General features: G+C 37.7%; 2 protein-coding genes across 3 annotated transcripts; both read left to right on the forward strand.

The window, feature by feature from the left end:
* The first annotated feature begins 169 nt into the window (after positions 1 to 169).
* LOC125221869 (clathrin interactor EPSIN 2-like) lies at positions 170 to 9553 on the forward strand. Of its 2 annotated transcripts, none has more exons than XM_048124181.2 (14): positions 170 to 460; positions 920 to 1002; positions 1322 to 1373; positions 1560 to 1639; positions 1724 to 1802; positions 2023 to 2106; positions 2199 to 2344; positions 3059 to 3412; positions 6217 to 6258; positions 6346 to 6453; positions 6531 to 6742; positions 7350 to 7525; positions 7757 to 8705; positions 8781 to 9553. In XM_048124181.2, exons 2-14 carry the CDS (start codon positions 968 to 970, stop codon positions 9254 to 9256), a joined length of 2793 nt encoding a protein of 930 aa, XP_047980138.1. In that variant the 5' UTR covers positions 170 to 460; positions 920 to 967; the 3' UTR covers positions 9257 to 9553. The 2 variants fall into 2 exon arrangements, with proteins under 2 accessions (XP_047980138.1, XP_047980137.1); XM_048124180.2 differs by having other exon boundaries at positions 171 to 460; positions 6528 to 6742.
* A 185-nt stretch (positions 9554 to 9738) lies between these two features.
* LOC125221870 (uncharacterized) lies at positions 9739 to 11796 on the forward strand. Its single transcript, XM_048124182.2, has 4 exons — positions 9739 to 10501; positions 10569 to 10827; positions 11161 to 11249; positions 11336 to 11796. Exons 1-4 carry the CDS (start codon positions 10445 to 10447, stop codon positions 11636 to 11638), a joined length of 708 nt encoding a protein of 235 aa, XP_047980139.1. The 5' UTR covers positions 9739 to 10444; the 3' UTR covers positions 11639 to 11796.
* The last annotated feature ends 1170 nt before the right edge of the window (positions 11797 to 12966 follow it).

Raw genomic sequence — 12966 nt, forward strand, 5'->3', positions numbered from 1 at the left:
GTGCGTTAAAATGTTTGTGTATCTTAATCGATTTGATTCTACGTATCACTATTACACTCATCATGCATAAAATTCTTATTCTAGAAGAAAGAAATTAAGATTTTGGAAAACAAACATTATTTATACATAGTCACCAAAATTTTTCATTATATTGTTTTTGTATGTATCAGCAATTCAACATTTAAATATTTTAAAAATAGTTTCTGAACGTGTAAATTGCGCTGGCTACAGCTTGATGTAGCTGTAAATTATTTGATAATTTTGCTGCCACAGTGATTTTAAGTTTTACTTGTAGAATTTCAAAATTCCAACCACTCAATTTGACGAATTTTCTACAGGAAGCTTCTGTTTTTCCTTATTCATTTCATCTTGCAATCCCCCCCACTCGATCTCGTCAGCAATTCATCAACGCCGTATCTTCAGATCTAGCATACGTTGAAGGAGGCTGTGAATTTCTCAGGCGTGTTTTTTTTTATCGTATTTACTACTTCAATTCACTCTATGCGGCTCCAGATCTCATTTCTGTAATCTGTATCCATTGAATCCAGCTTATTACTTATCTGTTTGATTGTAGCTGATGTTTTGGATCTCTATTAAAGTTTTATTATATGTAGAGGGAATCGTTTGCTTATTAGGGGATTTTTGTTGTTGTTTTACTTGCATTGTTATTGGATTATGACTGTTCCTTGTTATTTTTCTTCCGTCGATTGGTATCCCGTTTTGGTGGTAGGTTTTTTTAGAAAGATTGTTGCTTGTTGGACTTCACTTTTATGTGCTCTAATTGATTCCAGTGAATGACGATTTTTTTTTTTTTTTGAAATTGATCTGTATCATTTTGAACCTTGCATTTGTGATTCACTGAAGAGAAAATGTTTTCTTGTGCTTTATTGAAATATACTATTTTCTTTTTGCTGTGCAGGCAAGTTGATCGAGTTAGCTAATTCGGCATCTCTCAGGCAAGGGTGGAATGAAGAAAGTTTTTGATCAAACTGTCCGTGACATGTCAGTTTCTCTTTTAACTTTATTTACTGAATATGCTGTCTTCGCAGTTTACACTTTATTTCATGGTTCGTCTTACCACTATTATTTTACCAGTTTATCTTCACTCAAATTTCTCCAGTAGTCCAGTGTCTAGATTATAGAAGAAGGTGTTAGGAGGCTACTCTGAATATAGAATTGTTGAGCTATCAAGCTTGCACAAGCACAACTTATTTAGATATACCATTCAGAATCTTAGATATTGCGGTGATTTAGTTAGATCATATCTTAGTTTTGGTCTGGCAAACATTTTCTTAGGAATGTTTTGTTCGTCATCTTGCAGTAAGAGAGGGGTCAACAAGAAAGTTCTGAAGGTCCCTTCAATAGAACAGAAGGTAATTTATTTTTGAATGACTTTTCTCTTTGTACTTCACATCTTTTTTTCTTCTTCTTTCTATTGATTTTGGCCAGATTGTGATTTTTAAAATATGATTGTAATAATGAGCCGCTGTGTAGCTTTTTCTTGTTAGTGGTTTTAACTAAGTGGTGCTTGTTTTTTTTGTCCCCCCCCCCCCCTTCAGGTTCTCGACGCAACTAGCAATGAGCCCTGGGGTCCTCATGGATCCCTTCTTGCTGATATTGCTCAGGCGACTAGAAACTAGTAAGTATAGGCTGACTCAAGTCTCAATATACTTCACTTGGGTTACTTTTCATGTAGATGGTATTGAGCCTTGCTTTTTAACAGTCACGAGTATCAGATGATCATATCAGTAATATGGAAGCGTATAAATGATACTGGAAAAAATTGGCGGCATGTCTACAAGGTTTGTCTTTCTTTAATTTGAGATTTCCTTTTTGGTAACCATTTTAATGTTTTAGCTTCTTATTTTGTTCATTCATGAGCTCCAAAGCATCAACTCCATATATAGGGAGATAACTCTGATTCATCTTCTGATACCCCTGTTTTGGAATATTTTAATGATGTTACTTTTTTGCCACCATTTTTAACAACCAAATCATATTTTTTTGCTGATTTCTCTACAGGCATTGATTGTCTTGGAATACCTAATAGCCCATGGGTCTGAGCGTGTCATAGATGATATCAAAGAACATGCATACCAAATATCAGTTAGTTTCTTTATTATTTAAACTATTTCCTTATAGAGCTTCACCTTGGCTGTAAGTTGATGGGTGGTGTTTCTATCTTTTCCTCTTCACAGACATTGTCCGATTTCCAATACATTGATTCCAGTGGAAAAGACCAGGGTAACAATGTTAGAAAGAAATCTCAGAGCATAGTAGCTCTTGTAAATGATAAGGAAAGGATACAAGAGGTTCGTGAGAAGGCTGCTGCTAACAGGGACAAGTAAGTAACACAACATAGTACATACTCTCCTATTGCTTCTTCGACTTATTCTTAATGATATATATATTAGGTTCTGTACTATGACTTATTATTTTCGGTAGTTATTTTGCTATTTGAAGGCTGTATTTGGCTATTTGCAAAGATTCGTTTGTTACTAAATGTATGTATGCATAAGTGTTCCTTGAATATGCTTCATCTGGCTTAACATCTCCCATTTTGAGGCATAGATTTTGAAATTCCATAGCTATGCTTTTATTAATGTTTTAAGGGATGAATCTACTTCGGGTAGCGTTTGTAAATGAAATTTTTTCAAGCATAATCTTTGTATTAAATTGACTCATAGTCTCGTATTCAAGTTTCAGTCATGTGACCAAGGCCTTTCAGGGAGCTGTGCCAACCCTGTTCTATGGGCTCCTTAGGGTGCAATTATGTGTTTTTTTTTCCTGCACAATAGAGAAAAAACAAATTCATGGTATACATAAAGTTAATTTATCTCTTAGAATTTTATTTTTGTTTCTTTCCATATTTTCTTTGTTCATCTGCCTTCTCTTTGCATATTGTTTAGGTTCTTATGCAACTTTTACTTGTCTGTGTGTTTGTATTACATAATTATTTTTCTAATCATGCTGCAACTTATCATAAACCAAAATATATTATATGGTTTATCTTTGGTAAAGCTGTGTACTTGCTTTTATAAACATTATATATCAACAGATTCCGTAGTACTCCTACCGGTGGTATGTACCATCCTGGCTCTGGAGGGTATGGAGACAAATATGATGATGATCGATATGGAAACCGAGATGATGATAGGAATGGCTATGGGAGAGATAGAGAATGGGGTTCTAGAGATGAGGATAGATATGGTCGGTATGGAGAATCATATGGCCGTGATGGTGACAGATATGGTAGAGATAATGAGCAGCGATTTGGCCGAGATGGGTACAAGGATGATGACTACCAAGAAAGAAGTCAAAGCTATGATGATTATAATTATGGGTCAAGAAGTAGAAGTGCTGATCAAGATAGAAATCCTGCAAATGAAGTTGATGTCCAATATTCATCCAGGTTTGTCGAGTCTCTTTTTTCTCATAATCAGTAAATTTCTTGGACCTAATTTCCTTGGTGGCCAGATTGGACCTTTTCCGTGCTACGAAAAGAGTGATTTTACCAATTGTGATAAATTTAGCCCCGAAAGTAATAAAAACATACTCCCTCCTTTTCCTAAAAATAAGAACTCTGGAACCGGCACAAGTTTTAATGCAAAAATGGTAAAGTAAAAGGGATGAAGAGAAAAAATTGGTAAAGTATGAGAGAGGAAGAGAAAAAGTAGTGAAATTAGGGTTAGTGGATTGTGGGGTCCATTTCGTAAAATGGAGAGTTTCTATTTTTAGGAAACAAACTAAAAAGGAAAGCTACTTTTAGGAAACAGAGAGTATTTGTTTGTGTTGAGATCTGTTTTAAGTAGTTGTTAAGGGAACTAAAATGTCAATCAAATATTAGGCTATGAACAATGTTGAATAATACTCCCACGTACCGTCCGCCAAAAACTGTACAGTTTTGCCATTTTGGACCATCCATCAAAATTAGTGTACTTCTGTTTTTAGTAAGTTTTTCTTTCTAATGAGGTGCTCTCATTCTCTACTAATAATACTTCAATCATTCTTTCTTACTGTCTCTCTCCTACTTTACCAATTTCACATTAAACCCCGAAGGGAGTATAACTGAGCCAAAATTTTAGTATCGATTGGCCTAAAATGTGTGTTTGACTTCTAAAATGTTTTGCTGAGTCTGAAGAAAACAATTTATTCATAAATGTTTCTCCAGCTTAATCTTTTTAACTCAGGCTTATTATAAGTGCTTTTAAAGTTGATTTCATTATGGGAAGTGTGTTAAAATATTCCTCAACGTGAAACCTTTTCGTTTAAGCTTATATAGTTGGCCATTTGGATTGTAGAAATGCAATGGTTAAAAATACAACGACCTACTAGTCTGCAAACTTCAATATTTGTTGTGAAGATTGAGGAACCTAATTATGTTGGACGAGTTGGTGAAAACATGTAAAATATTCCTCAACAAAGTAGCATATGTCTTGCCTTGCCAATACTGGTGTGTGCAATATAGAAACAAACCTATATAAGATTTCAATCGGGTCAACCCTACTTGGGTTGCAGGCTAGCCCAGCCCATCGGGCTAATGGAGTGTTAACATGTTAACATGTGATCTTTCTAATGTATAATGATGAAAATTACTCATATTTATAGAATGTAAAACATTTCATTAGAATTTTCGGAATATATACTTTAACTCAAAAACTATTAAATACTAGTACTTGTGAAAAAAGAAGATGACATATAATATGACTGACGTTTGATAAATCTTGAGTTGTTGAATCATTTAACATATATAGTAGGTCATGATGGATCTTGACATTGAAAATTTAGTTCAAGATTTGTAAAATTAAAATGGAACATAAACACGTTTTGATAAATTTTGAAGTTTGTTTTGGAATTAAGACGATTTCTTATACTGAATTTGAATTTTCAATTCAATTATCTATTAGTATTATATTATATCAATAAAAATTAAAAATCTAACTCTATGTGTATTAAATATAAAATAGAAAGTTAACTTTTTTGAATAGTTATTTATATTTTAACTATCATCATTCAAGTCTCCAATCAGTTTCACGGAGAAGAACATTACACCTATATCTAACCTGCTGAGCCAGGTTCCAGGTCATGCCCTACTTAGGTTACGGGCTGATCTGTTGTAATTTTACCGGGTTAGAAATTTCCAAATCTAACCCTCTAAATTTAGTGGCTATTCGGGCTCCATGGATTTTTGGCTGCACCGACATCTTTTACCTATAATTATTGCTTGATATTTTCTTTGAAAATAGGACTTGACATCTAGTAGAAGAGAAACGAAACCTTGCTGCTGAAATTAAGATTTGAGTACTTGTCAAAGCACCTTATGCAAACACTTAAATACTCCCCCAGTTCCATGTTAATAGAGGCGTTTCATTATCTGCACTCGTTTTAGAAAAATAATTATAAATAGTTAACGTGGAGAAAGAGTAAAGTAAGAAAGAGAATACGGTAGATAAGACTCTTCTCTACATTGTTCTCTTTCTTACTTTACTCTCTCTCCACTGAAACTATTTATTACTCCCTCCGTCCCCAAAGAGTATGAACTTTGGGTTCGACACGGGATTTAATAAATAAGGGGAAAAGTAAGAGAGAGAAAGGGTAGTGGAAATAATGTTAGTGGAGAGTGGGGTCCACATGATTATAATGGTAAAAGTGTTAATGGTAATGGTATAAGTTGTAAATAAAATGATGTGTAGGGGTAGTATGTTGTTTGAATTTTTCAAAATTAGAAAGCTCATACTCTTTAGGGACGGTCGAAAAAGGAAATAGTCCATACTGTTTGGGGACGGAGGGAGTATCATTTTTTCAAAACGAGTACAGAAAATGAAATGACTCTACTACTATGGAATGGAGGAAGTATTATTTTTCCAAAATGAGTGCAGATTATGAAACGCCTATATTAACATAGAACGGAGGGAGTACTAAATATGGCTGACAACATAGTTAGTAAGACGTTTCTAATCAGTAGGTTGAGGGTTCATGTCACCACAGAGGGAAAATGGGCAGCCATTATTGATTCTCTATAATGATAATAATAATAGCTACAATGTGTAGCAGGTTCATCTCCAGAATCTTTGTTGATAATGCTCCTTTGAATGGTTTTCTGCCCACTAAAATAGTGTGGTAGCTAGAAAAACTACCTTGTCAATTTTGTGGCCCCACCAAGTATTCCTCAGTTCCTCTATATAGAAATATAAATTTTATCCTTTTCCTTTTCAGAGGAAGTGGTACAAAAGTTGACGAGCAAGCTCAAGATGGAAGGTATGTTCAATTGATCTATTTTGATGTAGTGTTCTTATGAAATGATTATTAACTGAAGATGTCTAACTTGTTTGATTTTTAAATCAGTACTACCGGTAAGAAGCTTGAAAGTAGATATTCTGGGCAAAGTGCTGGTGCACCTCCTAGTTATGAGGATGCCATTACTGGAAACCACAGTCCTTCATACAATGAAAGGTATGATTTCATATATATTTGCCTTCCAGTGTTTTCAGTAGTGCATTAGTTCTGAACCCATATCATCATATCAGTAGTAGGGATGGAGAATCTTCACAAGCATATGCCCCAAAAGCTTCCTCCTCCAAAGATGCTAGCCCAAGCCATACAACTGCAGCTGCTCCACACCCTATTCCTGCCTCACCTCCTGCTTTAGCATCCCCTCCTAATTTAATTCAGACTACAGCTCAGCATAGCAACAGGGAAGTTGATGGATTTGATGAATTTGATCCTAGAGGTTCATTTTCAGGTAAAGATCTAGTAATGCTTGGAGCTGTACTTCACTTTATTTCTTAGAGCTGTACTTCACTTTATTTCTTAATGTTCTTTTTAGTTCCTGGACTATGTTGATTGTTTGGATTGATGGTGCTTCCAGATGTCTGTCATGCCATAGACTCTTGTAGTTGTTGAGATTATAATTCATTATTGGTTAAAAGACAATGTTTTGATTGAGCTTGCAATAGTTAGGGTGTATCTAAATGATATTATTATTTTAACTCATATAGGTTGCTTTCTCAGTCATAATTTCATTTGGAATTTTATTTTAGTCACTCTATGTTGGTCACGATGGAGGCATTTAAAATTAATGACTGTAGTTGAAATTTCAGTTTCGTTTTTATTGCTATTATTGCATAAAATCTATTAAATGTAACTTTTGATGAATAATTGATTTTGTTTGTTTTTTGGCCGCAAAAAATATAAAATTGAAATATTAGATGCTATTTCTCCGTGATCTGACGTCATATGATTTCTTTGTACTACTTATTCTGGACTCGTGATTTTTTTCCATTTATTTACATGCTATTGGCAAGTTCCAGATGTTGGGCTCATACTATTTTCTGTTTTCATAAATATAGCTGCCCCTGCTATCTCAAATGGCATAACTCCTGCCTCATCTGCTGTGGAAATGGATTTGCTGGCTCTCGTGCCTGTTGGGCAGCCTGATGTTGAATCTGAAGCTAAACCAAGTGCAGGCTTTACCTCTGGACCCACATTTGCTGGTGGGCCGCCACCACCATTGACTAACAATCAGGTAATTTACTGATATTGCTTTCTGACTGATGACATGTTTTGTGTACAAACAATTTTGTAGTGTATACATCTAGTGAAGTGGTTAATTGTGAGAATATCACATGCCAAATCAGAATGATGAAAATGGGGCCAGGAAAAAAAATTCCTTTTGCTTGTTACTGTGAACTGGACATGTGGTTTTGGTGTGAACATTATGGAAATTTGACCCCATTTATTCCTGAATTTGTTTCAGCCTTTCGATGATCCATTTGGTGATGGTCCTTTCAGAGCTATTAGATCTACTGGTGTACCAACTGACCATCAGATCAGTACATCCTCTAATTCCTTCTCTGCAAATTCCAATCAGAGCCTCAATGTGCCTGATTCAGCTCCTCAGAAACCAGCAACTGAAGTTGGGGGTGCATTGTATAATGCAACAGACATGCCGTCGGGTCCTTTTGGAATGCCACCCACTTCAGGCACATCATTTCCACAACAGGAGTCATCAACTACCAGCCAAAATATTGATATATTAGCAGACATTCTACCGCCCTCGGCCCCCCAATCTTTTGTTAATACACAAACTGGTTACCAAGCCGCACCAAACCAATCTGTGCCTCACAGCGGATTTCCACCTCAAACCAATCAACCCACAATGCAGCCATCTCTAACTGGTCAGTATGCACCCCAAAATGGTTTTCAAGCACAACCTGGCCAACCTACTGGTTTTCCTCCTCAACATGGTCAGCCTTCATTACAAGTGAATTATCCTCAACCAACACAGTCTACTCCACAAGCAAGCTTTCCTTCTCAAACCATGGCCTTAACCCTTTCTGGTCAAGCTGCTCAGGCACCACATTCAGGTTTTCATTCTCAAGGTGGTTCTATGCAGCCAAATCAGCCAAACTCGAACTTTTATGGAGCTTACCAAAACCAATCAATGGCTGCGGCCCCATCTGGTGGGTACATGGTTCCTCCTACTTCCACAGGAGTTGCTACAAATCAAAATTTCCTTTCACAAAGTGGTTCTCAAGCTCCACAAGTACAATCAAGCAGTCTTGTGGCTCCAGTGTCAGTTACTCAAGCTTCAACAGGTTCTTCTGCTGGAGCTCCTAAACCATCCGCAGACAAGTTTGAGACTAAGTCCACTGTTTGGGCTGACACTTTGAGCCGCGGACTGGTCAATCTAAATATTTCTGGATGTAAGTTTGGCATTTTCATTTTCTGACCGAGCACATTTCATCACTGAGCCTAAATCATTATTGAAATTTATGCAGCAAAAACAAATCCACTGGCTGATATAGGAGTTGATTTTGATGCCCTAAATCGCAAGGAGAAAAGGATGGAAAAACAACCAGCAACTACTGTAGCATCTACAGTTACCATGGGCAAAGCAATGGGCTCCGGATCTGGGATTGGACGTGCTGGTGCTGGTTCTCTAAGGCCTCAGCCTAACCCAATGATGGGTTCTGTTGGGAATTTTAACATGGCAGGTGGACCTGGTGGGGGCATAGGGATGGGCATGGGTGGCTATGGGAGAAGCCAACCGATTGGGAGAGGGATGGGGATGGGACCGGGTGTAGGTATGAACATGCCGGGAGCTATGGGTATGGGAATGAACATAGGTATGGGCCCGGGGATGAACACACAACAACCTATGGGACATCCTCCTAGAAGTACTGTACCTGGGAGCTACATTCCGATGATGGGAGCTGGAAACTACAGCCAACAACCATATGGTGGCTACCGATGAGCTTAGAACCACTACATAGAACCATGGTAAACTGAGGTGATATTGCTGGTTTATTTTATGGAGAAAATGAGTCCCCACCCATAAACGTCAATTGACAATCAGATATTGCAACCAACAAGTTTATGTTCACTTGTAACTTTTTATGTTGGCTGTGTGTAACATGTGTATTAATTCTTTTTGGGGTTCTGTTTTCTATATGATATATTTTTAGGTCGCAATGAGCTACTGTACGTGCCCCATAGTAATATAGTTGTTGCTTATTGATCTTGTATAATATCAGTATTTAGGTTTACCTCTCTCAGGTGGCCAATTTTTTTGTGATGTTCTTATGCACCATTTTGATAGTACAGTACTTGAAAGGTGGTTGCTTACCATCAATAAATTTGACATTCATTTTTAATTCCATAGTTATGCTTTGGTTGTTGGTTTCTCCGGTATGATTATGTCTCAATGAAACAATTGTTTGCATTTGATTTGGATGAGGAATGCACAAGAATGTGGCGAACTTATTATTGTCTGAAGGTAAATCTGGATTTTTGTGAAACTTGATGGAACTTGACCAATGTAAAACCTAGAAATTTGTTTAAATTATTTGTGTGCTCGAATCATTTGACTGGGTAAAGTCTATTAGCAATGCAGGATATAATGTTTTCACTTCTCTAGCCTTTAAAATCAGAAAACGGAGAACATAGTACTACTTAAATTGGTTGTTAACATTGCAATGCAGGATGTAAATTTTTAAGGTTAAATATAATTTTTTGGATTGTTAATGGAATGAAGCAAGGATGTCCTCATTTCTTCCATATCCGTCTCTGCCTTTGTCTTTTTCCCTTGCTTATCAAATTATCAATTGGTGACATTGTATTGAATTGAGTATGCTAAAAAGCACCTGTAATTGTAGATAAAGTTTGTGTCCTTGCATCAAATCTGCAGAACCACAGCGATCTCTCCTTTGTAAAACTGGTAATAAAATTGAATGCCCCCTCAAATATAGGCATGCATGAAACAAAAGCTAATTGAGGAAAAAAAGATGAAACAAAAACTAAACACTAAAGAGGAACAATTCCTGATCTTACACATTTACTACTGCACAGACACAGCACAACCCCCTCTTTATTTCATTTCCCTCTGCATTAATCCGAGAGAATAGTTGTTAGTTCCGGCTAAAGAGAGAGAGGAAGAAGAGAAATGGCCAAACCAAATTCCTTCTTCATGTTCTGCTTCGGAGATTTTGCCACAAAACTGGTAACAATTCTTATAGTTTATACTAACGTTCATGAATGTCTATGTCTTACGGTTTTGAAACATGCAGGCTGTCCCAACTACGTTCGTAGAGGATCACGGATTGCATCGTCGATGTCAAGTGTCGCTGCGCCTCATAACCCAACCAGCGGCAGCATCTTGGGCCGTCAAAATCAGGAAAATCGACAGCGATTTCTACATGGTCGATGGTTGGTCCAAGTTCGTCGAGGACAACCACATCCTCGAAATGAAGCTACTTAACTTCCACATCGTTGGAAATTCCATTCTCCACGTCGCCATTTACGGCCATGATTCCTGCCTTGAACTCGGTAAGCTCTTTATCATTAGGAATAGTTACCATAATTTACACTCCATATATAAATAATTTAACTTATTATAACCGACTTCCTATTTTTACTATTGTATTTTTTTTTACCGATTTTAGATAATTTAAACAATATAAAATGTCTATGGAATTTTTCAGAAGAAATAAGAGAATGGAAATATTTAGGCTAAGTTGTGCGTTTAGTTTATAAAATGTTGTGTTTTGAGCAAAGCATGTCATGTTGTGTTTTTAGCAACAGAGATCCTCCCCTTGTTGAACCCTTTAAATACTTTGTCTTTTGGTTTTAATGGGAATTTTACAACTTTTATGATTAAAGAAACAGAGCTACAAAGTGTAGAGCAGCAAGTAAGGCAGTTGAGATTCATTAAGAGAGTGAAGGAGTACCATATCTTAGATCAAAGACCGGTGATCACACTAAACTTTTACTATACAGTATTTTGTACTCCATTTTTTATGAAAATGTATTATTGAAGTTTGACGATTTGTAACAGGAGATTCCAAAAGAGTTTTCGGATGCTATGAAGATGGGAAATAAGGGGAAGATACTTCTAAAGGATTGGAAGGGAAGGAAGTGGGCGATCAGCATAACACATCGGAATGCTGGGATTTGTGCTTTTAGCGCTGGATGGAAGAAATTCCTCAATGCTAACAACTTGGAGGTTGGAGCAATCCTGCTCTTCGATTTTGACATGGAGGATTCTAGTGATGTGCTTAAGGTTGTGTGCCTCGGAGCTCAAGATGGAGAAGAAATGCTCGCTCGAGCTACTTATGGAGGCTTCATCCCCTCTCACTAGTTATTACTATTGAGCATATTTGGATCTCACATTGCATTGATATAATAGGGTGGATTGTGGGTTGAGTGAGTGTAACATTGTTCTTCCCTTTCAGTGCCAACATGTTGTTTACCATCTCAACATTGTACTAACTAATGGTGTGCATCGAACACATGGATTATTATGTTCAAGAGTACTCTCTTTTTTTTTTACTTGTATTGTATGTGAACAAATGGTTTACTTTAGGTCTCTTCTTAGGGCATCCGCATCGCTGCGGGATGTTGTCTCGATCTCGTCTCGACGAGATGAGACGGCATCGAGACAGCGATGCGGGATCCGTCTCGTCCCGACGAGACGAGCTGTCTCGATGCGTGACGCGTCCCGGCGAGGCCGGCCTCGAGCTGGCGAGACATGCGCGCGGCGCCACGTGGCGCGCGCTGGCGGATGGCGTGACGCCCACTCGCCGACCCGTGGGTGGGCGTCGGAATTATGACGTCATAATTCATTTTTTTTTAAAAAAAATCAATTTTTCGAAAAAAAAAACTTAAAAAAAACGGTAATATGACCGTTCAACGGTCATATTTTAAAAAATTTTATTTTATTTTATTCTGTAAATATTCTTCTCATTCTCCATTTTACACACATCTATTATTCTCTCATCTCTATTTCTTTCCTCTCTAATCACTTCTAAAAAATCATTCCTTTATTTTTTTCTTCTCCCAAATTTAATCCATTATGGATCCATTTGAGCAAATGCGTCGAATAATGGAAGAATCGCTAGAAGAAGATCGACGTAGGGAGGAGGAAGCCATCGCGCCTCCTCAAAGGCGACCCCGAACTTACATCCATCGTAACCGGGAGGAAGCCGCCGCAAAGTTGGAACGTGATTACTTCAGTCCGAACCCGGTATGGGGAGATATCTACTTCCGTCGCCGTTTCTGTATGTCACGCGCGCTATTTTTGCATATCGCAAATACATTGGCGGGGCGGGAAGAGTACTTCAGAGAAGGGTTCGACGCTGTTGGCCGTCTTAGCCACACGACGCTCCAAAAATGTACTGCAGCGATCTGCCAGCTTGCTACTGGACAAATGGCGGATTCGTTCGACGAATACCTGCACGTCGGAGAATCCACTGGAAGACTTTGTTTGTTGAACTGCTGCAAAGGCGTCCGGGCAGCCTTCACCGACGAATTTCTGAAGAAGCCAACCACCGCAAATTGTCAGTTTCTGCTCCAACTTCACGAACAAGTGCACGGATTCCCCGGGATGCTCGGGAGTGTCGATTGCATGCATTGGCAATGGAAGAATTGATCTGTGGCGTTGAGGGGGTCATACACGAGCGGCCACAA

This window comes from Salvia hispanica, chromosome 1 (genome assembly GCF_029641045.1).
Source record: "Salvia hispanica isolate PSC_SH4W2 chromosome 1, Shi_PSC_v1, whole genome shotgun sequence".
NCBI classification, from domain to species: domain Eukaryota; kingdom Viridiplantae; phylum Streptophyta; class Magnoliopsida; order Lamiales; family Lamiaceae; genus Salvia; species Salvia hispanica.